Source organism: Microtus oregoni, unplaced genomic scaffold (assembly GCF_018167655.1).
Source record: "Microtus oregoni isolate MIOR12 unplaced genomic scaffold, Mior012 000005F_ref0000423, whole genome shotgun sequence".
NCBI lineage: Eukaryota > Metazoa > Chordata > Mammalia > Rodentia > Cricetidae > Microtus > Microtus oregoni.
In genome coordinates this window covers 36921908-36948494 of record NW_024543064.1, presented here as the reverse complement: position 1 = coordinate 36948494, position 26587 = coordinate 36921908, and the positions used below count along the sequence as shown (strand labels likewise).

The 26587-nt window shown below is 50.1% G+C and overlaps 1 protein-coding gene across 1 annotated transcript in view; it reads left to right on the top strand.

Moving 5' to 3' along the window:
- The first annotated feature begins 4211 nt into the window (after positions 1–4211).
- Positions 4212–26587, top strand: part of Trabd2b (TraB domain containing 2B) — a 198690-nt gene continuing 176314 nt past the window's right edge. Inside the window, exons 1-2 of the mRNA XM_041652073.1 lie at positions 4212–4772; positions 6766–7326. Of these exons, the coding sequence (XP_041508007.1) occupies positions 4671–4772; positions 6766–7326 (663 nt within the window). The 5' untranslated portion in view covers positions 4212–4670. The remainder of the gene's footprint in view (positions 4773–6765; positions 7327–26587) is intronic.

The window sequence follows — 26587 nt, the reverse complement described above, 5'->3', positions numbered from 1 at the left end:
GCAAGCTGGCTATAGAAGTCAGAGCCAGAAGGCAGATCATGCCCATTAAAGAAGACTGGTGTGGCCGGTGGCCCACAGCCCAGAGCAATGCTCCTCCTTTGAGCCAGCAGCTAAGTCCCTCATCTCTTACCCTGGAAGGGACACCCTTCAACAGAGCAGGGATCCTGAGGCCAACTTTGTTGGTTTAGTTACGCTACAAGGCTTCTGCTCCTGCCCCTGCTGTTACAGCCTACAGATTCCTGGTACCAACCTGATTGAACAACTTAATTAAGATGCAATAAAAGAAAAGTGGTCCGGATGTGCCCCAGGCAGGGCAGTCTAGAGTCTGCAGCCACTGCCCCCCTTGAGCTCAGAGCCCTTTCTCATCTTGCCTAAATGCCCTCCACCAGCAATGGCTTTCAAGGAGGAGCTTTAGTGTTGGGTACAGGGACTTTTAATGGTTGGTTAGTCACTCCGCCAGCTGGTTTATGTTGGGTCACCTCAGTTCACTGTCACGTCCAGAGAGGATGAGGAAACTTCCCAAGTGTTCTAGTCCCTAAGATTTAGGACTTAACACCACCCAGGGCTTATCTCACAAGGCCAAATAGGAGGAAGGAAATGCTTTAAAATGCTGAAACTGAGCTGGAGAAGTGGCCCTACGGCGAAGACAGCACCCTCTGCTCTGGCAGAGAACCCGAGAGCAGCCCTAACATCCACCTCAGGTGGCTCTTAATCACCTCAAACTCCAGCACCAGGGGATGCAACACTCTCTCATGACCTTCATGGGCATCCACACATATGTGGCAGACACACAGAGACTCACACATAAATAAAAATAAAATAACTTGAAACCCATGTTCTTGTTTATTGCGCTGGGTAACAGCTTCAGGAGCCATATCTATTTAAAGGTTTTTTTTTTCTTTAAGTTTACTCAAAGCTGGGACACCACCACCATTTGAGATGTTTCCAGCCCTCCCCAAAGAAACCCAATACCCCTTTGTTATGGTCCCTCCATCTCCTTATTCCTCTTAGATCTGGGTGATCACTATCCTGCATTCTGCCTCTGTCTGCATGTTCCCTTCTGTCCTCTCAGAAGCCAAGAAATATTCTATCCTGAGTATGCCTCACTTTTAAAAAGATTTATTTATTTTTATAGGCACTGGTGTTTTGCCTGCATGTATGTCTATGCAAGGGTATCAGGTCTCTGGAACTGGAGTTATAGACAGTTGTGAACTGTCATGTGGGTGCTGGGAATTGAACCCAGGTCCTCCAGAAGAGCAGCCAGTCCTCTTAACCCCTGAGCCATCTCTCCAGCTCCCTATGCCTCATTTTTTAAGAAGGATATGTCTTTAAGCTACATAGCCTGATGTCTTGACACGCCACAGCTGGCGCTCCATTCGCTAGCTGATGGACAGTTAGCTGAGCTGTTTCCACCTTCTGGCTATTGTGAAGAGCACAGTGGGATGCAGAGATTTATACTGCTATATATTTTCAGTTCTCTTGGATTGACAAATGTATTTGCTCTTGTGTCTCATTAACAACACCATTGCAAGACAGGTGACGAGCCTAAGGCCTTATCCCATACATCGATTCACCGAAAAACAGTGAGGTCAGGAAGAGCTGGAGAAAGCCAGGCTCCAAGATGTGCACTGCCCTCGCTCAGTTACGGCCCTAGGAGAGGCCTCAATGGAGGAAGTTGGACCTCTAACAATTGCCTCCCGGAACCTTTATCATTTTGAGGAAAAGATATGAGAAAATTTTCATTAGAAATACAGAAAGGAAGACTTTTAAAAACCACCAACACGTAGTCACACATACCATCACTTTAAACTTGGTCTGGTCTTTTTTTTTTTTTTAATTTCCTAGTGTGCCATCTTTCAATTCTCCAGCCAAGACCATATCCTTACTTCTCTCTCTCTAACCAACTCACTGTTCTTACGAAGGAGATGGGTAGCTGGGCAGGAGTTGGGGGGCCTGAGCTGCCATAGTATCGTTCATGGACTTCTCTCTCAGCTGCAGTTCTCGGAGCTCTGTCTATGGGACACAGAGCTGCTACACTGTGCCTTGGTGCCCTGTTTTCTGAGCACTCCGGGCGGCTCAACATCTGTCACCAGGTAGGTGTGACAAAGACGATGAGCAGAATAAATTGCGGCAGGTACCTAGTAGTTTGCACTGTTGGCAACTGCCAACAAGTATTTATTTTCAGCCTAAGGGAAAATGGAAGCTTCGCCTGCCGAGTGGGGTTCAAGCTGTTGCTGTCTGGTCCTTCTTTCCTTTCTGGTCTCGTTCACAGAGGCAGGCTGTTCTTCCTCATTCAAACTCTAAGACTCTTTTCTCCAGCTGCTCAAAGTGCCCCGAGGCTTGAGTGTGGCAGAAGAGGTAAGGAGAGCCCTCAGCTGGAAGTCAAGAGGCTTATAATCAGGCCTTGGCTCCCACTACCTGCCCTGCCTCCACTTGGTTCCCTCAACCCATGTACCCTGTAAGGAGAGGTGTGCGCTAGCCACCTTCTGTTTCAAATCGTGGAGTATCTTCTCACGACTGTATATATACAAAGGTGTGCTCCCAGGCCTGGCATGAAGAAAGAGCTTCAACTCCTGCCACCTGCCTTCTGTGGGCAATCCCTTGAAGGCCCTTTGCTCTCATTTTCACACCTTGGCACTGGCTGCTCCAACTGCTTCACTTCCTTCTATTAGCTACTGCTGACTGTTTATTCATGATCACCTCCAAGGTCTCTGCCCTGTCTCCAACTGCCTTAGGACCCCTTCCTCTACCTGCCTTTCTTTGGGCTTCTGGTATGACTGTATTTTAATTGTCTATTTGCATATCTGACCTTGTCTGTCAGCTGTAGACTTCTGATAATATCACCTAATTTGTCCTTCAACATCAGCTGCCAGGATATTGTGCTTATCTTGTTTAACAAATGAGGTGTGTGTGTGTGTGTGTGTGTGTGTGTTGTGCCCTGATTCACTCTCCCCATTTGCTGTGATGAGATGGGTTTCATGGTTTACATTTTTGTTTTTTATTTTGGTTTGGTTTGGATTTGGTTTCAAGACAGGGTTTAGCCCTTGCTGTCCTCACTCTGTAGACCAGATTGACCCAAAACTCAGAGATCTGCCTGCCTCCGCCTCCAGAGTGCTGGAATTAAATGCTTGTGCAACCACCGCCTAGTGACAGAAAGTTTTCAACCAACGACATCGTTAAGGCCTCCTTTGTCTCCAGGGAACAGAAGAGGTTTGATTTTTAAGAACTTTTTCAATTCCTATAGCATAAAAAATGGACATGAATTCTTACCCTTCCACAGCCATACACGGGGATTTTATGTGGACCCAGGGAACTAGACCCGAGAACGACTGACTAAATGGAAGTTTCCAAGGAATTCTGATGATAAATATTGTACGTTCTTTGAGCATGCTTTATTTTAAATGCAGAGAGCATTTGCAGAGATCCTAGGAAAATGCATGCCAGTGTTAGGCACAGTAGCATGCACAAAACTGTAAGTAAATACTACCTTCCCTGGATCTCCAGAGACCACCTCATTCTTCGACATACCAAATCCTGTCCTGTTGGCTGCTTATTCTTTACAAGACTCACGGATGTGCTTGGTGACGCTGGCCCATGTCCCCAAATTTGTCATTGACTGACCATTGGACTTTCACCTCTTAGCATGCGGTCCACTGAGCAGAGCATCAGGACGGACGCCCTCTGGCGGTGGCGCTTTGGAGCTACAACTCAGCGCGGAGCTGGCGAAGGGAAAGGAGAGGGAGGAGGGGGAGGCGCAGGCAGGGGAGGAGAGGAAAAAGTTGCGCTGGGAAGTTTGGAAAGTTGGGAAGTGGCTGCTGCGGGCTTTGCCTCCCTCCGCGCGCGTGCGAGGGAGCGAGCGAGAGAGCGAGCGCGGAGCCAGCGAGCGCCTGCCATGCCCGGCAGACCCCGCCTCGCCGCGCCCGGGCGCCGAGCTCGCTCCGACTCCCTGCGGCCCGGCCCGGCCCGCCGCGGCCCCGGCCCCCCGCCCCCCGCTCCGGGTCCTCCCCTCCCCCGCCCGGCGGCCCCAGCCCCCCGCCCGGCCCGGCTCCGCGCCGCTCTCCCGCCCTCCTCTCTCCCTCCCTCCCGGCCGCGGAGCAGCATGGCGGAGCCCGGGCAGCGGCCGCGCGGCCGCCCGCCGCCCCTCTGAGCCAGGCTCAGGGGCAGCCGGGCACCTCAGAGCCGACCCCCGCCCCGCCGCGCCCTCAGCCGCACTTGTCCCACTGCGCGCCCCCTGGAGCGCCGCGCACCCCTGGGACCCTTGCGCGCCCCGGGTGCCCAGCATAACCCGAGATCCCCCGCTCACCCCGGGATCTGGGGATTGCCCCAGGAGCCCCGCGTACCCCTGGACCCTGACGCGGCTCCCCGAACGCCACGCGCTCCAGGACCCCTGCGCGCTCGCAGAATTCCGGGGCTTGGCCAACCCGGCTGCGCGCCCTGGTGAGGGGCCCCGCCCCACCTCAGAGGATCCCCCTCTTCCAACAGACGGAGCCCCGCCCCAGAGGGACCCCCAGGTCCGACAGGGACATCCAGCCACGCCCCAGCGGGCTCCCAGCATCTCGCGCCTGGAGCCCTGTGCTCCAGAAGATCCTCGGTGCCCAGCTGGGGGCTCCCCGCCCTGCTGAGGGGGCGCTGCCCAGGAGGGTCCCCCGCATCCCGCGGGCCCGGGCAGGATGCACGCCGCCCTGGCGGGGCCGCTGCTTGCCGCCCTCCTCACCACCGCCCGCGCCCGCCCGCAACCCCCTGACGGAGGACAGTGCCGGCCGCCCGGATCGGTGAGCGAGCGCCAGCCCAGCCACTCTCCCGCCTGCCTGGGCACTCTAGCCCAAGGGGCAATGGTTTGGGACCTGCCTTCTTTAGCCCACTCGCTCCACCTCCGCCCTCTGGGCACAGCCCGGGCTCTCTTCCCTAGCATCTGTCCTCTAGGGCTCCAGCTCTGAGCCCAGCCCAGCCCAGATGGTTCCTTCTTCACTCGCGGACAGTTTCCTCTAGACTTTTGGTCTTGGTTGGACGTTTTCCCCTTTCTGTGCCCGCTTCCAACTCTCCTGTCTTTTATCTTGCCTTTACCCTTTGGTCTCTTTCCGCCTGCTTCTGACTTCTTTCCAACACCCCTTGCCCGTCTCTAGACTCTACCAGCCCTTTTGCTGTTTCATTCACAACAGTGCCCCTGCCCAGGCTTCCCCCTTGCTCTCTGCCCTTCCTTCTGACCATAGGTCCCCCCCCCCCGTGTTCTCCCTCTGTACCCCAGTCCCCACCCAGCACCTATTGTCCCAAATGCCCCTGTTTCCTGAAAAGGGATAAGAGTTCAGAGGAGAGAAACGGAAATGACAGAATGAACATGCTTGTCTAATATTTCCCTGAGGGGGTCAAGTAGTTACTGCTTCCCCCAGTTTTCCTCTCCAAGCCCAGAATCTCATGATTTTCTAATCCTAATTCCCTTCTCTTCAAATAGAGATTAATACACTGGTAACCACTCTGAACTGGAGGCCGGGAGACCAGAACATTATTGCAGGATCTTCCTGTGCTGCCCTAGTAGCAGGGCAGAGGTTGGCCATGGGCAAGGTGCTCAGCACGCAGCCTGCCTTGTGTAGAAAAAGCGAGCTGGCTAGCTGGTATGCACTGTCTAGTGTGCATTCCGATTTACAAATCTTGTTGGTAAAGCAAGGTGCTGCTTCCACCACCCATAATAAATACTTCGCATTTATGTCAGAATTAGGTAGAAAAATGTTGACTTGACCTAAAGTTTGTAAGTGGTCACTGTTTACTCCGGAGACTTTTCTAGATGGAAAACGACTTTGCCTGAGAGAAATGATAGCCCCCTAACTCCTGTCTCTTTCTAAATCTTAATCGGTACTGGGGGAAAAAAAGCCCTGGTATTTGTGCCCCTACTCGAGGCACACGACCCTCGTGCAATTCTAGGTCACAGAAAAAGACAGACCTAGAGATAGAGAACCAGGTAGGCCTTTTTGGTGGGGAAGTCTGGGAAGCACCCAGAATAGGTACATTTCTCGGGGTTAATTCTATGGTATCCTCTCCTTCGAAACCTTCGAAAAATTGAGACTTGATTTGGCTTTGCAAGGTTTTAAAACACTTTCTCATCTATGGTCTAAGCGAGTGGCGCAAAGTAGCTAACACCCCAGACCTGCCCTCCAAGAAGAAAACCTTACCCACCCGGATGAATGGGAAGTAACTGTTGCAATAGGTGTGCTATTTTTAATAGGTGTTCTGCTTTCAGAGTGCTCTTGGCATGTGTCTTCTAATGGCTGTATTTAAAAGTTATATGACTTCCTCTTCTCTTGCCAGAGCAGGACTCTTGGTCCCCCCTCTCCCCACCCTCTACATGAAACACTACTGGTGAAGGTTTGCCTTGGCCAAGCATGAATGTTCTCAGGTGGTGTGGCAGTCCTTGGCTTTCACAGTGAAAGCTAGTCATAAAGAGAGCCTGCCTTCATTGCCCACTTCCTCTGTGCCTGGCACCACTCTGAGGGCTTCAGATATGTGTGTTCTGTTTCTCAAGCCTGCCAATAACTTCCATCCTCACCCCCATTTTACAGAAGAGGAAACTGAGTCTTTGGGAAGTGATATGATGTACTCTGCCAATTATTCAATTAAGATAGCATTTGAGTGTGGAGCTTTTAGCTTTCAAAGCCCTTGCCAGTGGGCCTCTGCCTTCTGGCCCCATCTACCCCTGCCACGTCTCTGTGCCAAGCCTGGCTCTGCTCTTGCTCCCTTTGGCCTCACTGATCTGTCTCTCCTTTCTCCTTGTAGCAGAGGGACATGAACTCCTTCCTATGGACTATTCGGCGCCATCCCCCAGCCTATTTGTTTGGCACCATTCACGTTCCATATACCCGAGTCTGGGACTTCATCCCTGATAATTCCAAAGCAGCCTTCCAGGCCAGCACCCGCGTCTACTTTGAGCTGGATCTGACAGATCCCTACACCATCTCGGCCCTGGCCAGCTGCCAGCTGCTGCCCCATGGGGAGAACCTGCAGGACGTGCTGCCAAGAGAGCTCTACTGGCGCCTGAAGCGCCACCTGGACTACGTGAAGCTGATGATGCCCTCATGGATGACACCAGCCCAGCGCGGCAAAGGGCTGTATGCTGACTACCTGTTTAATGCCATTGCTGGCAACTGGGAGCGTAAGAGGCCAGTGTGGGTGATGCTGATGGTGAACTCGCTCACGGAGACGGACGTGCGCTCCCGAGGCGTGCCTGTGCTGGACCTCTACCTGGCCCAGCAGGCTGAGAAGATGAAGAAGAGCACTGGGGCTGTGGAGCGGGTTGAGGAGCAGTGCCATCCTCTCAATGGGCTCAACTTCTCCCAGGTAGGAACACCCACATGCCAGCCTAGCCAGCAGCCCCAGCCGCACAGTGTCTTGGTCCTGGTCTCTGATCTTTGTCATGTTCCAGCAGAGAACCAGAGCCAGGTCCCATCCCCCCAGCCCCCACCCTCCGCTTTCTGCCCCAAGCAAAAGCATCTCTCTGGCTCTGGGACAGCACTGGGCTGCTTTGTTGGGGTCAGGGGAAACTACTACGTGCCAAAGTTTGGGTGTTTCTTTCCATTCCAGTGGTTCCCTGTTGGGGATATCCACTCTCCACCTGCTGTGCTTGCCTGAGCAGAAAGAATTTCCCCGGGAGCATCAGAGTGATACAAAACAGAAAGAGGGAGATGCCCGTTTGCAGGAGGCTTCCCAGGCCCTGAGAACTTGGAGCTCAAGGCTGTCCTGAGCTTGTTTGGACACTCACCTGTGAGTGGGTCTGTATAGAAACAGCACAGAGGTGGAGGGCATGGTGCCTAGGCTGTGCTGGCAGGGAAGGCCTTGTGGGCATGGCCTCCACCAGCACAGGTCTGCTGGTTGATGCCAAGTTCTTCACAGTTCCCTGGGGCCTTCGCTGAGGTCTGCTACTCTGGAGCTGCCTCCTTAAGACTGGGGGAGCATCCAGTGGGCAAAGGAGAGTTTTGGGGGTAATAATTTCATAGAAGTGTGTTTGCTTAATTAAGATCGACAGTTCTGATTTCTGAACCTAGGGAGTAGGGGAAAAGGGAGGGGCTTAAGAGCTTTAAAGTCTCTGGCTGTCAGAGACCTGACCCAGCAAAAAGTCTTTAACCGCCTGTCTCTATGGACAGAGGTCATTCGCAACTCACTGGTCCCAAACTCAACTCTGAGGCCCTGGGAACAGTAAGTTCACATCTGTGCCTAGAGAACAGAGCTGTCAACTCAGGGTGGGAACTCCTGACTTGTGGATACCACAAGGAGGCCCCAATACAGGGTCTGGGTTGATGCCCTAAGTGAAATGTGGCCTCAAAGGCGTGTGTGCTCATCATTAAGGAGATAGACTCATAAGATGACTAGATCCCAGACTCTATCCCTGGGATCAGACCCAATTGCTCCAGAGATGTTGCAAGCTCCTCACCAGGGAAACGGCTGCTGAAGCTGATCCCCCTTCCGAGATCTCTGGCCTTTGTTTTTCCAGGGGAAATGCAATATTGTCCCCAGGGAGGTAAGAAGCCAGATTGATTTGCCGGCCAAATGAAAGGCGGGTTTGTGAGTTCTCCTGCTGGCTCTCCCATAATTGTGGAGTCCTTACCCAGAGGGCCCGGTGGCAGGAATATTGGGGCAGTTAGTCACGCCCCGCAGGGTTCTGACTACGCCTGCCTCCATCTCCACGGGGAAAATCCTGTGTATTCTCTGCCCCAGCGCGGAGCCCTCTGAACAGAGCGGCTCTCCTCTTCTGAAGTGATTTTCCCCTTGCCAGCCTCGTGAGCTGATATTATCAGTGGTCCAGGGGCCCCCAGCACTCACCGCACGCCCATCTCATTTTGGAGGCAGTTTTGTGGGCGGCTTCTCTGCCCATATACCTTATGTCCAGCCTCCATAGATCTCTATTCTAGTTTTGGGAGGTGGGGGGGATCCACTATCACGCTTGACACCCTTTTTGTATCAACCAGAGAGGAACCTGACAAGGGCTGAAGGGAGCCCTGGAGCTTTCTGGTTAAACAGTCCCTGGCTTTAATCTGTCTCTCTTAAAACAACAAAACTATCTTTCTTCGGGAGTCTGGAAACACTGCTGTTCAACCAAATGACGGCTCTGGTGGGTTGAAAACATTTGCTGCAGAGTGTGCGAGCTTATGTTTTAGGAAAAGTTACTGCGAGCCGTTCATCGGCCAGCAAGGAGCCCGCTGACAGTCTCCAAAGCCCATGTTTGAAGATCAAACAGACTCCAATTTCTGTTGCAAAAACACTCCCACCCCACCACCAGCCTGGGCCCGCTCTTCAAATTGTTCTTGGGTCCAGCTTCTTGAAAGGGCTGTAGAAAACAAGGCTCAGGCAAAAGAAAACAGGAGTCCTCTCATTCCCTAATCTGCACACCCTTCACCACCTGCCTGAGAGCCTGACGGCACCAATTTGTCCTGATAGCATTTTGGAGGGAGGTGATGAAACTGCTCCTTCATCCTTCTGGGCAGCAGCAGGCTGACTGGAAAAAGTAGCAATCAGAACCTGGGCAGAGGTCAGTCGGGACCCTCAACCTGACAATCAGCAATGTAACTGCTTTCTCAGTAAAATGGTGTGCATACATGCGTGCCCAGTTTGATAGGAACATCTGTGATGTGTTATTGTACTGAAATATCAGTTCTGTGCATCAGGACTTTTTCTTCCCTCGAAGCAGTGCTGTTATTACAGAATCAGGGGTGGGCAGTGAGCGAAGAAGATGAGGAAAAAAGCTTAAAAGACTAAACTTTTTGATGCTAAGGCTTGAGGTTTTTTTTTTTAAGTTTTAATTTTAATGTTTTGAAGTATTTTATGTATGGCTTTTTTTCTTGGTAGAAATATGTATTTTTGCTTGCTCAGTAGAGAAAGATACTTTAAATTGGACTTGTGGAGGACAGAGGGAGCCTAAAGCTGGTAACTGCTCAGCTTGCAGGAAGAGCAAGCAGGTCTCATGACAGGTTTCGACCTTTGATTTCAAAAATAAACTCAAGGTGCTAGATTCAGTATCACCAAGGTTTTACTATGTGACCTTGGGCAAGTCAGTTCCTTCCCTTTTGCTCAGTTCACCCTGCCTGTGAAATCAGACACCAGGATGAGGTCATCTCTAGAGCCCCTTCCAGCCCTGACATTCCATAGGACCACTCTAATCAATTGCAGGTGCCAGGCACCCAGCAGGAAGCTCCACGTGCTTTTCCATTTCACTGAATTCTCCTTGTAACCCTTTGGCTTTCTAAGGTGGGCACCAAGAACGGTTGAATGACTTGCCCAAGGCCACATGGCTAATAAGGAACAGAGCCAGTCCATGGGGACTCCAAATGACTGAAGAACTTCCTATATGTAGTTTCTGTGCTTGGCAGGGGGTCATGGGCTCCAGGGCAGAGGAAAAAGAGAGCTGCATGAGAAGTGGGCATACCCTTCTGCCAGCAGCCTTAGTCACTGTCCAACGCCTACTGAACAAGGCCAAACTGGGCTATGGCAGGGGTGGTGGAGAGCCAGGCCTGTTGGCACAGCCCCATAATCGCAGCTCTTCAGGAAGCTGATGCAGGAGACCACAAGTTCAAGCCTGGGCTGCAGACTGAGGTCAGAGTCTTTTTCCGGCAACTTAGCGAGACCCTATCTCAAAGTGCAAAAGTAAAAAGAGGTCTAGCTCGGGATATATAGCTCAGTGGTAGGAACTTATTGCACACGAGTCCTTAGGTACTGGGTTCGACCCCTGGTGCTGCAGAACATGTGATGGTGGGGAGCCTGGGATGCTTAATCCTTTAGGCCAGATCTTATGGCAGTCATAGAACCTGGAGGTCCTTAACAGCTCTGCTTGCTGCATCCAGGGACTGGTACTGGCTTCCACTACTCCCTCTGGGGCAGCTGGTCTCAACCTGTAGGTTGCAACCTTTTTACAAACCTCTATCACCGAAAAAAACATACTATGATACATCACAGTAGAAGCATTACAGTTATGAAGTAGCAACGAAAATAATGTTATGGTTGGGGTCACCACGACATGAGGAACTGCATTAAAGGGTCGCAGCATTAGGAAATTTTAGAACCACTACACGATTCTCAGTCCCTCCTGCTTCTGCCCACTCCCACTATATGGGGAGAACCCTTGAGTTAGATGGTCTTGGTAAGAGAACAAGGTTCATGCTGTGCTGCCCACTGCTGGGCTTTACCAGCATGCACAGTTGCTCTCCGGCATCCAAGAGCCAGCACTCTGGAGCATACCTGCTGAAAGTGCACAAAATGTTCACAAAATTCTTCAGTCTCTTCCTCCGGGGGTTCAGAATCATAGAATCAAATGCTGCGTTCGTCTTTGTGCTGGGTGCGGCACTGGACCTCAAAGGATATTAACTCTAGTCCCCAGGGAAGTGCCAAAAGCTTTATTGTCATATTTATTGTAAATTGAGACTTGAAAAAGTTGGATCTTTGGCTATGGTTGCATAGACAGGCCCAGTAGACTGAGAAATGTTCATTGCTAAACCCCATGCTCTTGAGGTATCTAAAAAGTGGACTGATTTTGGGTTTTCATAGTTCGTGACACTATATGGTGAAATTGTATCTATGTAAATGAGTATGGTGTGTGTGCATGAATAAGTGTGTGTGTGGGTGTATCATTATTGATAAAGTAAACTATAAAATACAAAAAGAAAACTAATTTAAAAGTACTGAAACTTCTTTCTCTGGATTATGAATTGAATCTTAAGGTAATTCTAAAAGAGGAGTCCCCAAAGACATTCTGGGTACCATCTCCCTGGAATTCATCACCAGTTTCCCACAGAACTATTGTGAAGGTAGCCCCCAAATGAGGCTAAGCCTACACAGCTGAATACAGAAAGGTCTTCTGTGTTTCCATATAGCCATATAGTAATCTGCATCTGGTTCATCAGTAGGTAGGAAGTGCCTTATAAATATTTGCAGAGTGATGAATGATGAATGACTAATGGTCTACACCCTTGATGTGCGTCCTTTATCCCCTTCTGTGACCCAGCATGGTGGAGAAAATGAATGGCTGAAGGAAGGTTGCATAAACCGCAGCAATGGGTCTCCTCTCATAAACTTTAACCGCTGCATTGCTTCAGACACCAAATCAAGTGGGTTGTCTCCATCCCTCTGAGATACTATGGCAAGGCAGCTTATTTGTAAACATTTGTAAACATTGTCCATGATTCTGGAGACTGTGAAGGGAAAGATCAAGGTACCAGAAGATTCAGTATGTGGTGAAGGCTCATTCTTCATAGATGGGACTTCTCTGAATCCTAACATGGTGGGTGGCAAGGGACGAGAGAGAATAGTGACTTCCCTCAGGCCTCTTTGCTAGGTCAGTAATTCACAAGACTCTGTCATTACAAACCAGTCTCTTCTCAGAGGCCTGCCATCCCTAAGTTGATCACTCTGGGGGTTAGGTGGCAGCATATGAATTTTGAAGAGACACGGGCATTGAACACATCGCGTGAGGATTTGTGATCCAAAGCAAACCCTCCATTTCTACTTTGCCAATGACTGCAGAAAAATCATTTTCCCTCCATGGGCCCAAGTTGCCTCTTTTGTTCCATGGCAGTATTGGGCTAGGCAGTTCCCAGTGCCAACCCCGTTCTGCCTGCTGTAATTTTCACGTCTAGCCCTTTATCTCAGGGGGCCTGAGCCAACCCACACCACAGCCTTAAGTCTGACTTATCATCCATCTTTGGCAGGCTTGTCCTTGGCGAACCCTGGCTAATACCTACCTTTCAGGAACTTGGTGGTTCATGGGGGGTAGGATGGGGGTGGGAGTGTCTGCAGAGCAGCGAGAGGCTCTCAGCTCGTGTGGCATAACTTGCTTGACCCCTGCCCAGGCTTGATCCTCTCCTTCACTAAAGATCCCCTCCTTCCTTCACCTTTTCACCCATTAACCCGAGCAGACACAGTGCAGCGCGACGCAGGATGTGGGCCAGAGACCCGGGAATGAACGGCATAGGCTTTGCCTGCTGAGAGCCCATTACCTAAGAGTATGTGCTGCTTGTGTACCCTGTAAGGTGCTACAAAAGTCCTGTTTCACAGGGTGGAAACTCAGCCCCGCAGTATCTGAATATTAATGGTCCTTCCTTCTGTTCCCTGTCACGTGTCTGAAAGCTTTCAGAGCTGGTAGCTATCTCCCAGATTCTCCAAGAATGCCTGTTCTGAGGTCTGGGGCCTCTCTGAGCTTCTGCAGCAGGCCACCCTCCGGTTCACATTGCTGGGCTCCTGAGCTGGCCCTTCTGTGAGACTGAAGTGCGCTCCTTAGGGTGGAGGGATACTGGATACCCGGACGGACCTCAGGGCACATGCACTGTCTCCTCTCTGAATTCTTGGTCCAGGGTCCATTCAGCACAGGCTGCCCCAGGTGGCTTCTTGTAGCTCTAGAAGTATGTCTGGAAAGTAGTAGTGTTTCCTCAGCCCACCACCCCTGTTGAGCCTCCCACCCACAGCCTTGTAGCCAGGATCTGTTCTGGGAATATCTGTCACATGGTGGGGCAGTCCCTCCGGTGACCCTGCTTCATATGTACACATGTTTTGTTTCTGGGTCCAGGTGAAAAAAAAAGGCCCCGCTGATATTTCAGGTTCTGTATCTGGGACCTGACTGATCCCAGACCTTGATATCTATGTCTAAATGGGGGCCTGATATTCAGGTGGCAGACTCAGAAGCAGAAACACAGGACTGCTTAGACGCCACCGTCAAAGGACAGTGAGTGCCCCAAACTGGAGGTGATGATGCTTGGATCAGAAACTCACAGCAAAACTTCCAGGCTCAGGGCTATTCAGGAGCTCTAACTCTTGAGGCTCAGAGAACCAGAGGATGGTGAAATCTTAGAACCTTCAGCTCTGAGACATTTTTTGGACCGGAAGAATCTTCACGTCATGAAATCCTAGCCTCTTAGCTTTGAAGCATTTTCAGCTCATCAACACAGACTTCTAAAATCTTGGAGTTGGAAGGGGCCATTTCTCAAGAATTCCAAGAAGCCCCATCTGCGAGCATGTCGGATCTCCTTCCCCCCCAAGCCTCTCTCCACTCCCAGGCCCAGAGAAAGCCTTCCTTACCGCCAAAGCACTTTCTGATGGAGATAAAACTGAGCGCGTGCCTTTGTTAATGGTTCCCATTTGGACTTCTCTCAAAGCCAGGAAGAGGTTGCCTGGTAAAGCGGCTTTTCTAGGGAGGAAACTGAAGAATGCTGGCAAGCACCCACAGCTGCCAGCCCAACGGCTGACGTTCTTTCCCCCTTGAATTTGCTTCTAAATATTATCCACTTCACTCCTTTTATCTCCCATCACTGGCTCTCTGTCCACCCACTTAATCCACAGGCAGCCGGTGGCCCAGCCTTCAGCTCGGCTTCCTGGCTGCCAAGCCGTCTCGCCAGGCTGCTCCTCCAGGATCCGCAGGCTGCTTAATCTACGCGGTATATCCTGCCCCAAGCTTGGAAACACAGTGACTTCTGCTGGGCCCCCTCCCTCTCCAGGAATTTCCTACTTTTCTCTTCTACTTCTGATGCCCCCAGTCTTTGATTTTCACGGCTCAGCTCAAAGTTACACCTCTTCCAGGAAGTCTTCCGAGAGTGCTGCCAGGTCTGAACTGATGCAGACTTGACCCGGAGATTTCTTTTATGACCATGCCACGTGTAGTGTTGCCCTCCATGGAATTCTTTATGGAATTTTATGGCATTCTTTCAGCACTTCTATATTTGACTTTATTACTTGGGCAGGCCTTCTTTCCTGATTCAAGCCTAGTCCAACATGTTCTCACAAGCAATTGCAGAACTGATTCTAGTGTACTCCTGGTCGGAAGCCCACCTCTGTGGGGTAGCCTGGGGCTGGCTGCTGGCTACCCTCTCTGAAAGGTGAGGCTCTCCTAGCTTCTGCAGCTCAGACTTTCTACCTGAGATGTATCCCATGCCCTCAACATTGTTCCTGGCATCCATGAATCTCTCTTAGACTCATTACTGTCTAGCCTAGAATATTTTGTCATCCCCTCACACACACACACACACCAAGTGCCAGAGCATCCCCAGGCTCGTCCCTCTGTAACCTCTTTTCATGTGCAAACATCTAATTTTGTTCTTCCACGATCCTCTTGGGTTGGGGGTTCCAGTGACATTGAATGGCACAGGCTTCCTCTCCCCACCCACCACTAGAGTCCCTGGTCATGGCCACACACATCATCTTCTGCTTCCCCTGCTCCCTGAGGGCCCTTTCCCAGTTTTCATTGCCTAGCTCCTTCTCACCTGAATGGACTGTCCTTGTTAAAATCCCCGGCTCTTCAAACAAATGCTGCTTCATAGAAAGACTTATCCTGGGTCACTGGGTTATGGACTAACTTCCTACGGACACGGTTTAGTAGTTTGAGTTTAGGTGCAGCAATGTGGCTGACTATTAGAACTGTGTTGTGAAAGGATTGATGGGCCAGTTGTACTTGGCCCACTCTGAATGCCTGGCTGCCTTTGAAGAGAGCCAGGAAGTCATCAGAGGGGGCTCATAAATGCCTGGGCCCCGGGGCCATTTCTGCAGGACAGCCTTGGCCTTGAGATGTGCATTTTCTACACCTATTGCTGGAGCTGCTTTTCTTCCCTCCTGTCCCGGGGGAACCTGTCAGCACCTCCCCAGCATCCCCTGTCCTGCAGATAGTACACGTACACATCTCTCTGTCTCGAGGACCCAGGTTTTCTTGGTTACCTTTTATTCTCTGACTCCTCTCTTTCTGACCCACTGGGTCAAGGTCAGGAAGAAGCCTTGGAGGTTTCCTTTCCATTTTCTGCGACCTGTGAACTTGTGTTCTTTGCACAAGCCCCTTGGTTTTCCTTATTCTCATCAGCATCCTGGTAGATTTTACCTTTAGAACCCCATATTCATTCCTACTTAAAGTTACACGAGGCGATTCAGTTCAGGAGCCCCCTTCACTGGGAAGCCTTCAATGTGCTTACTGGGACCACAAATAACCCTAGACAGGTTATGCAGTCTGTCTTGGTCTCCTCATCTCTAGCGTCATGGGCTGTCCTTGGAGGACTTACTGGTCTAAAGTACTGTAGTATAGTGTTTTATTTTTCATATATAAAATCACAATCAGTGAATTCTTCCAGAAATGTTTCCAGCTCCCTCCTACTGTACACGGACGTGAGCTAGAGGTGGGTACGGACAACACCCACACTGATGTGGTCACATGTGTGGATGCCTGGGGTACTTCCTTTTTCAGGCAAAGAGAAGCTAGAAAACAGCATACACTGCACCCCTCCCCCACACTCCTGACTGCAGTACACCTCCAGAAGCCAGGAGGCACCCCTGAGCTCTCTTTCACAGGAGAAGAGGGTACAGCCCTGCCCAGAATTCCTAGTGCAAAAATAATGTCACCCCCGCCCCAACCCCTATCCAGTCCCTCCTTCCACCCTATCAAGGGTATTTAAAGTTTTCTGCTCTCTGTTATCTCCATGGACTCACTGTGCCTGTGAGGCTTAGTCGTTTAAGCCTTGAGTTCCATTGGAAAGACCCATTTAGTAATAAAGATACAGCGGAGAAAGGCCGGTTAGAAATCTGGCTCACTTTAAAAGCCTTACTTCCCATAAGGTTCCTTATTGGCCCTTAAGTTGGAGAAGTGACAAAAGTCTACTTGTCAGTGGTCTTTCCAACTGTTTATGTCCCAGTTGCATGCAGTCTCTAGAGCTTTTCCTTCTGTCCTAGACCAGCTAGGATATCACCCCCCCCCCCAGTCCTCTCCCCTATCCGGCTTCATCCACCCCTCCCCTGCAGTGTGCTCACTGAGCTCAGGAATGGTATCAGATTTGTTTTCTAGTCACTCAGGCCAAGTATTGAGACTATGGGCATGTCCCCCGATCCCCAGGGATGTGGCTGTGGCATCACTAGACTCTGGCCACTTTTGAGCACTGGGCTCTATAGGCAGGTTGAAGGGCTGTGGGCTGGTCATGGGTTGGGTAAACGGATATACTTTGGGACCCCTCCAGTCACAACACTCAGTCATCGTGCTTGATCTTGCTTGGGATGTTTGGTTGGCCCAGCAGTCGAGTCCCCATGCTGAGGCCAGCTGCTGGTCTTGGAGATGATTTTGTGTTCTTGGCGTCCATCAGAATAGTTTTGCTGGGAGGGTGGTGAGAAAGGAATGCCAGCCTCTTGGTAGAGGTGGCTTTGAAGTGCTTTGAGAAATGGGAATGGAAAGGGTGGTCCACAAAGAAGGTGCCAGCTCAGCCAAGGTGCCAGGATGGGAGAATGTAGAAAACAGGCATAAAAGAAATCCTGACTGCCTTGCTTCATCGTTGCCCTCTTCCCTGAAGCTCTCAAGATAGCCGCCCTGATTTCCTTTCTGTGCTAGGTCTCAGGTTTATCACAGTGCATTCCTCAAACAGTCCTGGGAGGCATCCTTTCCCCATTCCTAAGGAAATTGAAAATACATGCTTTTATACCAATGAGGGCACCTAGATTTAGGCTTAAATGTTTTGGTACCTGGACTCAAAGCTGGACTGGAGTTTCCTGCTTTGAGTGGGTGAAAATCTTGGGGCTCACAGGAGCCCCACTGAGGTTGCTGTGAGGTCCCAGCGATGCCTGTGAGATGAGAGTATTAGCTGAGATACTCTAGAGGTCGTTTTTGGTTAGAATTTTGGGTCTGCTGCCAGGCTGCCTGCGTACTGAGCTTGGGAAGCCTGTCCTAAACTAAAGACAGTTCTCTGTCCCCAGGCTTGGTCTCTCCAGCTCACTCACACTCTGTATCTGGTTGGTGAGCCTGATGGCAGCTATGTGGTCTGACCACCCCAGAAATGGTCATGGCCACCAGTGGTATGTACGATCTGACTTCCCTAGTCTCCGGTTGTTCCCTAGGATGGGGATGGACTGAAAGGAGGTTTTGAGAAGTTCAGGCTGGAGGCTCAACTGTGTCTGGGTTATGAGGGTCATGGGGGAGGGGGACTCTTTCTTGCCTAATCATCCTTTATCTCCATTGCTTAGACAAGTGGGAGTTAAGAAACAGCATCAGCTCAGAGTTCCTGGGCGGGTGGTGGGAAGCCTGATGGGACTTTAATAACAAGATCGCTCTGCGCTCAACAGTCCTCAGCTATGTATTGTTTCCCATTTTGCTTTGTCCTAAAGAGAAGTACCTTGGAAATACTTAGTTGACAGGATTAGTTATTACAATATGCTTCATCTATTCGTGGTTTTTTTTTTTTTCCACTCTTGCTTGGCAAGTAATGGGATTTGCCCTGTGCCAGACTCAATTCCAAGTTCTGGGGTTCAAGTTGTCTGTGGGGCTGCTGGAGAGGGGAGGAGTGGCTGTGGCAGTAGAGGTGTGCAGAGAATAAGTTCCTAGCCCTTTCTGTGCACTGCCCCACTCCGTCCTCACAGCAGGCTTCAGGTAGATTTAATCCCACCTCGTGGGCCGCAAAGAAGGCTCAGAGAGAAGGTTCCCTTGCCTGGAGTGACCCAGCCGATACACAGAGGGCCTGGAATAGAAACCATCCACGTCTGGTTGTGAAGCCTGTACCACCCTCTATGTGCTCCAAAAGAGGGGGGAGGGGCGGCTCTGCTGAGGCTCAAAGTCTGACAAGTAAGCAGTGACAGGGTTGAGAGACTTCTGCTGACCTCTGTCATCCTGAAGTAGGCTGTGGCTCTGACAAGTGGGGAGCAAGGGAGCCCACCTGCCAGCAACGGGATGAGGGGACTAGAATTTGGGACCAAGAGTAGTGGCTAAACCTCACAGGTAGAGGATGCCCGGTGTGCTCAGGGCAAGAGTGAAGAGGACATGAAGGCTGCTCGTCATAGCAACTGTGGTGTGGATGGCTAGGCTGCTGCTCTCGGGCGCTTTGTGGCATGGGAGTCAGGAACTGTGACAGGGTGCCACCCCAAGGGCTCTCTCTAAGCCCTGTCAAAGTAGTAGCTTCACAGAATGCTACGCCCCACCTCTCAGTCACTGTTGAGTACCACCTGCAGATGGCGGGGGCTTGACTAGGGCTCAGGTCATCTAGAGGTTCTGTGGCTGCTTCCAAAAGGTCTGAGCCTGCATCCTTGTTATCCAGACTTTTATGGTTGCAGATGATTCACTGAACATAGCAAACACCCCCCTTCCCTCTGCCGCCATGAATCCTTATTTGGGCTTTAGTCTGAGACCACCTAAGCTCAGCACTGAAGGGCCAGTGGCGATCCCCAGGTTCCGAAGCAGCTGCAAGTGTGGGGTGAGGTGATGGTGGTAATACTAATCCAGACTGAGGTAATGTCATTGCTCACCACATAGAACACACTGGTGGGAGCCACAGGGAGACACAGATATTGAGACACATGTGGCCACATCGTGGAGCTCTGGCAATTGGACTTGGACTTGGCTGCATTGGCAGGAACACTGTTCCCACTACTGTGTTCTGCCATCCACGTCTCGTCTAGTTAATGACCGGCTCGCTAGTTCATGTATTCACGGGTCTCAGATTGGGACACCTCACCCAGAGCTAAGTGCACATTCCCAAGCCCATTGGCTTGAGAAAGCCTTTGTGCTTTCTCCATCACCTGACCTATTGGATTCAGAATGTGCCCACTACTGTCCCAGAGTGGGGAATCTCATCTTCTGGAACTCTTGATCATATTTGCCCTTAGATTGGCTGGTGTCCGAATGAGTCCAGCTAATCTTATTTATAACAAGGCCTTTGGAGGAAAAACTGGCACTCCTGCTGCCGTTCCTAACAACATAGCTGCAGGGGCTGACATAAGCCCCGAATTTCACGGGATTTGTTTGATTGCAGGTTGAGGGGAATGTCACCTGTTCAAAATAGGAGTAAGTTGGATGCTGCCTGAGCAGAGGTGGGACACTGGAGGGCCTGCCATCCACACAGAGTAAGCGTGTTGGTTATGAATCCAATGGTGTGTACCGAGGCAGACTTTCCCTAAGCTGTTCCTTTTTAGTGGCGTGAGATTGGTAAACCCGAAACCGCACCCCTCCTGAAAAGCCACTTCCTCAGTTGGCTCTGACACCGCTGGAGAGTGGCATTTTGTCCATTCTGTGTTTACGCTCTGACTTCTCCAATGGTCGGAAGTTCTTTGAGGATAGGAACCTCATCTAATGACCTAGGTTTCCCCCAGGGCTTGACTTCAAGCAAATCCTCAGGGTTTGTATGTAAACTCAGCAGCTACATCTCCATAGCATCTCCTGCGTATGTGAGTGAAGAAAACAGAAAGCCCACAGTGCCTCCCCTGACCCCCATCAGCACCACTGAGGTTCCAGATATTCAGCTCTGGAAGTCAAGAAGCTCAGCAGTCTCCTACATGCTGTGGGCACTAGCTGTTTGGGCTTCCGTAGCCACTGAGAGTCTTCTCCCCTTCTCATGCTCTGACCATCTCCAGTTGGGGCCCTGCAGACAGTGACATCCCATCGATTCCCTGTTTCCATAGCGGCCCCTCCTGTAAGCAGGAGCTGCTTCTTGCCTAGGAGGGATCTCCCCAGCCCTCCCCGACAGCCTTCTTTCTGTGCTTCTGTGTTTTTTTCCAGGGCATGGATCAGAGCTTCTGTTTGCTGGTCATTCCATGATCCTCGCACAATATAAATGAAATCTGCTAAAACCAATAAATTCAAACCATGTGTGGGGCATTGGGAGGAGCCAGGACGTCAGAGGGCCACAGTGTGAGGTGGCGTCAGCTCTGACGGCACCCAAGCTGATTTGTATATGAGAAAAGTAAATATCCAGAGCCGTAAACAGCCCTGGGTCTCTCACTCTCACTGGGACTCAGAGGCGTTTAATAGGAACACACACTCTCTGTTTCTTATAAACAGTGCCGGAGCCTCTATGTGTGCTGACCTAAATTCTGTGTTTTCAATCCCAGGAAAGCCAGCCAGGCATCCTAGTCATAGACTGCAGACAGGCTGGGCTGTCGGCTTGGGTTCCTTCTATCTGGTTTTGGCAATTGGTTAGCACTTGTGCTTTGTAAGGAATTGCTTCTCCTTTTCTTTGTTGTGCACAACCCTGTGTGTTCGTTTGTCTGTTTGTGCCACTCTAACAGAATATCCTGGGCTGGATATCTCGGAAACAACAGAAACATGTTTGTGTCTGTTCTGGAGGCCGGGAAGTCCAAGACCGAGTTGTCTGCATCTGTCATGACTGGTGAGGAGTGGCTTCCTGGTTCCCAGATGGCACCTGTGGGCTCATGTGGTGGAAGGTGGAGGACTCTGGTCTCTTTAGTCCCTTATAAAGGCCCTAACCGCATCACTAGACACAGCCCAGACCTTACCTCCTAAGATCGCTCATTGCAGATTAGCTTCAACATATGAATTTTCGGGTGACGCATACAGAATTGACATGAAAGCAGTGGACGGGATGATACGGGGTGACACATACAGAATTGACATGAAAGCAGTGGATGGGATGAGGTAATCATTCCCAGTATTCATGTGATGAATATGATGTCCAGAGGTATAGATTGTCCAAGATGGTGCATAAAGTTATAACTGAACTGGGGCTTCACCTTTTCTTCTTTAGGCCCCTCTGACTTTCCTTGCGGAGAATGACTTAGAACCCCAGAAGCACCTTTAGGGACTCCTCCTCCTTTCCTCACTCTGCGCTGTCCCTAGGACCTGTCCTTCTCCTTGTTCTCTATGTCCTCTGCAGTGTTTCTTTCCCACCCTGCACATTTTTGGCTTCAGAAAGGGCCCCCAGAACAAAGACTCAGGTTGGAGGTAGTCGGGTCTTTGCCTATAAATCGTGGGGATTTCCAGAGTTTTGACTGTTTTCACCTTGCACGATGGCAGTGAGTACAGCCGACTTCTCCAGATGGCTGCCCGGAGAAGTGGAGCTCAGGGAGGCTGCGTCACTCTGCTTTTCCTCCAGCTCTCAACCCTTCGAATGACCCCTTAACTTAGACATTGGAGAGAAAGTGCCCATTCAAATTGCCTAGAACTGAATGGGCATTCACATACTTAAGTGAGGTCAATAAAACTGGTGAAACCCAAACCTTATCAGTGTATTATAACAGTGCTCGCTTCCTGGCTTTGATATCGTGCCAGTGTGTAAGGTGTCGCCACTGGGGAAAACCAAAGAAAGGGCGTCTTATCTTCTAACCATATATGAATTGACGGTTAGCTCAAACTGGATAACTAATTGAAATATATGAATTAGAACTGGTGATGAGACTATCAGGTGCTTGCAACATACTGAAAGAAGTCCTAGGTTTTATCTCCAGCATTAGAAAAGGAAAAGGAAGGAAGGAAAGGAGAAAGGGAGGGAGGGAGTAAGGAAGGAAGGAAAAGGGGAGGAAAGAAGGAAGGAAGGAGGGATGGGAAAGGAGGAAGTGAGGGAGAAAGGAAGAAGGAAGCGAGGGAGGAAGAAAGGACGAAGTGAGGGAGGAGGGAGAGGGAAGGAGGATGTGAGGGAGAAAGGAAGGGAGGAAGGAACGAAGGAGGAAGGGAGGAAGGAAGGAGGAAGGAAAAGGAGGAAGGAAGGAGGGAGGGAGAAAAGAAAAAGAAAGCAATGGACTAACCTTGCTGACACCCTCTGTCTTTAATTCTTTTGGGCCTGCTGCATGACAGGAATTGCCAGTGAGCACAGATGAAAACACTCCCACCTTCATCTTCTACAGGTGCTCAAAGGAAGTTCCCCTTGATAACTCAAATTAAAATGAGAGAGCACCCCTTCAACACTTCCCTTTCTCTCCCAGCACCTACCATCTGCTAGCATCCTGTATGTTTTACCTGCACATTGCTTCTCCCCTTATCAACTCAGTGAATGCAGAGACCTTTGTCCCTTGTCATCTCCTTCGTACCTAGGACATACTGGGCACGTAGCAGGTAATCAGCTCCTGTTTGCCAAGTGGCTGAGAGGTGACAGACAGGAAACAAGTACACAACACAAATGATTCCTAAAAAGCCTGAGAGGGTAAATGAAGGAAACAAACCCGGGATAAAGGTGGGGAGATTGACTGTGGGTGTTTCGGCAAGCCTGGCATACCTCCTTGTGTGTAGGGTAAAGTCCCAGTATCTTTGGTTTATAGTCTGCGTGTCAAATTCCCTCTTGTCTTCATCCACTAGCTGTGAGCTCTTGCCATGTGCAGGGCTCTGTGGCACAGGCTGAGTCAAGGCACACGGCGTCTTGTCCTGGGAGAAGGGACAAGGACACAAGCAGCGTATGGCAAAGAAGAAAGAAGCGCTTTGAAGTCTGAAAGCCTAGTTTCCAGCCTGGCCTGCACCCAGTTTATCGGCTTCCTCCTCTCCAGCCCATCCGAGGGACCCAACAGCTCTAATGAGACCACTCCCTGAAGTCTGAACTCATGTTCCCTCTCGAGGTCCTGTTTCCCTGTCTTGCTCTTCCTACAGGAAGTCTCCTGGACTGCCCCAGCTCCCACAACCTGGCTTCTCTCTACCTGTGCTCTTTGTAGTCTGTGCCGCAGCACTTGATCCCCGAGAAGAATCTTGCGTTTATTTGCTCCTCTACAGCAGAAGCTGCCCGAGAAGCCCCACCTGGGCTCAGGTGCATAGTGGGCCTTTGGCAGCCTGCTTTTGGCAGCAGGCCTCAGGCGGCGTGGCTGATGGGCTTGGGAGCATGGGAAACGGTGACTCGTCATCAAAGAGGGCAGGCTTTGTTGTTTTTGTCATTGACCCAAGCTCTCATTTAGCCACTGGTGGTTCAGTTAGGGGCTAGGCTGAGGCCACCTTTACAGAGGTTCAAGTGCATTGTTAACAGAGAGATCGTGCGAGCGATCTGGCCCAGACAATGTTTAACAGACTTCAGGAGCTGGACTGTTTGCTCAGAAAATTCTCATAAAGCGAACAAAGATATCTGCGCAGTGTTTATTGCTGCACGTTCCTTCAACGGAACAAATGTATTTTGGAAGTAAACCTTTGACTGGAGAACAGCTTTGATTTGTGGTATCGTTGGAGGATGGTACCGAGTGTTCCTCACATCCACTTCCCCCATCGTTAGCATCTTGTATTAACAGGGTACGTTTGTCACAATTAATGAACCAATATTTATAGACTGCAGTCATCTAAATGCCATACTTCACTTGCATCTTCATCTTTTTCCCCTAATGTCGTTTTTCTGTTCCACAACCTCCCCTGGGTACCACAGCCCATCATTGTCATCTCTCCTTAAACTCCAGTTGGCACTGATATTTTCCTGGACTTTCCTTGAGAGTATGAAATGACCTCGATAGTTTCCAGCATTAGACTGACTGATGTTTGTCCCTGATGTAGGGCTTATATGATGTTTATATGTTTTTCTTCTCATGGTTAGGCTGAAATTATGTGTTTGGTGGAGGAAGACCACAGAGGTAAAATGCTGCTCTCATCTTAACACAGGAGAGGGACACATAGGGGATGCTGTCTCTGGTCACCTTCATGAAGTAGTTCCCCTGGTTTTCCCCCAATCTGTCCACACTGTGTACTCTGGGAAAAGGTTGCTGTAAGCAGTCCATCCCTAAGGAGAGAGTCACACTACCTCAGCAAGTGTGAGCCAAATCCTGACTGTGTGTCCAGCACCATGATGGGTCCTGAAGGTACAAGTCTTCTTCTCTGAAGAACTTTCTTTCTGATAAAGGTTTAATAATGACAAGCCAAATAGTTCTAGACATGAATAATGAAGGCCAAGATCCTTAGGATTATTTTAAAAGCAGAAAGGGCAGAAATAGAACCATGTGTGCACAGGGTAGCATCAGAACATGGAGCATAGGGGACATTCACGAAACCTCATTGGGCCTGCCTAGCACAGGAAAATTTATTGTGTTTTTATTCCAGTGGTAGAAGCTGTTGGTTTGAGGCATGGAAGATCTCATTTTTATTATTATTATTATTATTTAAAAAAAAACACTGAATGTAGTTGGGGCGGGAGGGGGGCCAAAGTGGTGAAGTTTGGAGAGCAGCAGGGGTGCTGTCGGAATTGTCCAGGTGAGGGATGGTAGTGTCTTAGATCTAGGAAGCAGGTCAGGGGAGTTGGCCTTGTTTTGGAGGTGGGACTGACAGATACCTGGTGGACCGCTTACAGAAAGATTAAGAAACTGGCACAATTCTGGCATGTTTGGGCCTAACGTGGTGCCGCTAGCTAAAATATGGGGAGGTGGGAAAGAAGTAGACTTAGAAAATAAAAGTATGTATCTGGTGGGGTGATTCGTTAGGGAAGCTCCACCCGAACCCCGTTTTTGTGATGACAGCATCACTAGCAGCGTCTGACTTACATCACATGCCTGGCGTCACTAGAAGAGTTTTCTGTGTTTACCCACGTGCCACCTTTCTTGGTGGTCAACATTACTGAAACAGGAACTGCCAAAGTGAACTGTCCATGGAGGGTGATCCTGGTAAAGAACATACTAGTCACCATGGTGTCTGGCCTTGGCGTCACCTCTTTCTGGGCTTGGGCTCTAGGTGCTAGGCAGTAAGCATGACAATTTTCTGGCCTCCCCCAAAGGCCAGCACACAGGAATTTCTTTTCAGTAAGCATATTGGATTGTGTTGATGCATGTTTCCAGTAAATTTCCTCATCAAATATTTGCTGACTGCCGACTGCAGTATTGTGCTCTCTTAGACATGGACCCCTTTCTAGTTGGATACCCAAGACATCAAGGAACTACAAGGACAGAAAGCATGTGTAGCATGTCCCACAAAGCATGTACAACCTTAGAAGTACAGTTAGCCACTGGAGTGGAAGCCCAAGTCTTTAGAGATTGGCTCCTAGATGGGATGAAACAGAACTGTCAACTTGCAGGGCATCAAAGGGACCAGGGTGTGTGGTCAGAGTTTCTGTTAGGGAATTGGAGAGAGGGCAGCTTGGGAATAAAGATAGATGTGAGGAGGTTGAAAGAGGTGCTTGTCTTCATTTGAGCTCTTGGCATAAAGTGCCAATGACCAGGTGTAAAGTATGTAGTGGCAACACAACCTTTATATTTCACAACTATCATAGGACTACTATTGCTATGATGAAATGCCATGACCAAAAACAACCTTGGAGAAAAGTGACTTACACTTCCACATCATAGTTCATCAAGGAAGGAAATCAGGACAGAAACTCAAACAGGGTAGGAACATGGAGGCAGGAGCCAGTACATAGAAGGATGCAGCTTACTGGCTTGCTCCTCATGGCTTGCTCAACCTGCTCTCTTACAGAACCCAGGACCACCAGCCCAGAGATGGCACTGCCCATAATGGGCTGGGTCCTCCCCCATCAATCACTATTTAAGAAAATGCCCTATAGGCTTGCCTATAGCCCCATCTTAGGGAAGTAATTTTGTTTGTTTGTTTGTTTGTTTGTTTTTCCCGCCTGGGTCTGGGATTTTCCAGGTAGTTAAGGCTGTCCTGGAGCTCTGTAGATTAGGCTGGTCTTGAACTCACAGAGATCTGCCGGCTTCTGCCTCCTGAGTCCTGGGATAAAAGACGTGCCAGCACAGCCTGGCTTAGAAGCATTTTCTTAATTGAGGTTCCCTCTTTTCCATGGCTTTAGCTTGGGTTAAGTTGACATAAACCTATGCAGCATGACAATTCTGGAGGCTGGAAGCTTAGAATCAAGGTATCAGGACTCCTCTGCTTGTAGACAGCTGTCTCCTCATGCCTTCGTGTGTTGGAGAGCAGAGCTGGTTAGCTCTCTAGAGTCTTTTTATAAGGGCTCTAATTATCCATAAGGACTTTACCCTCATG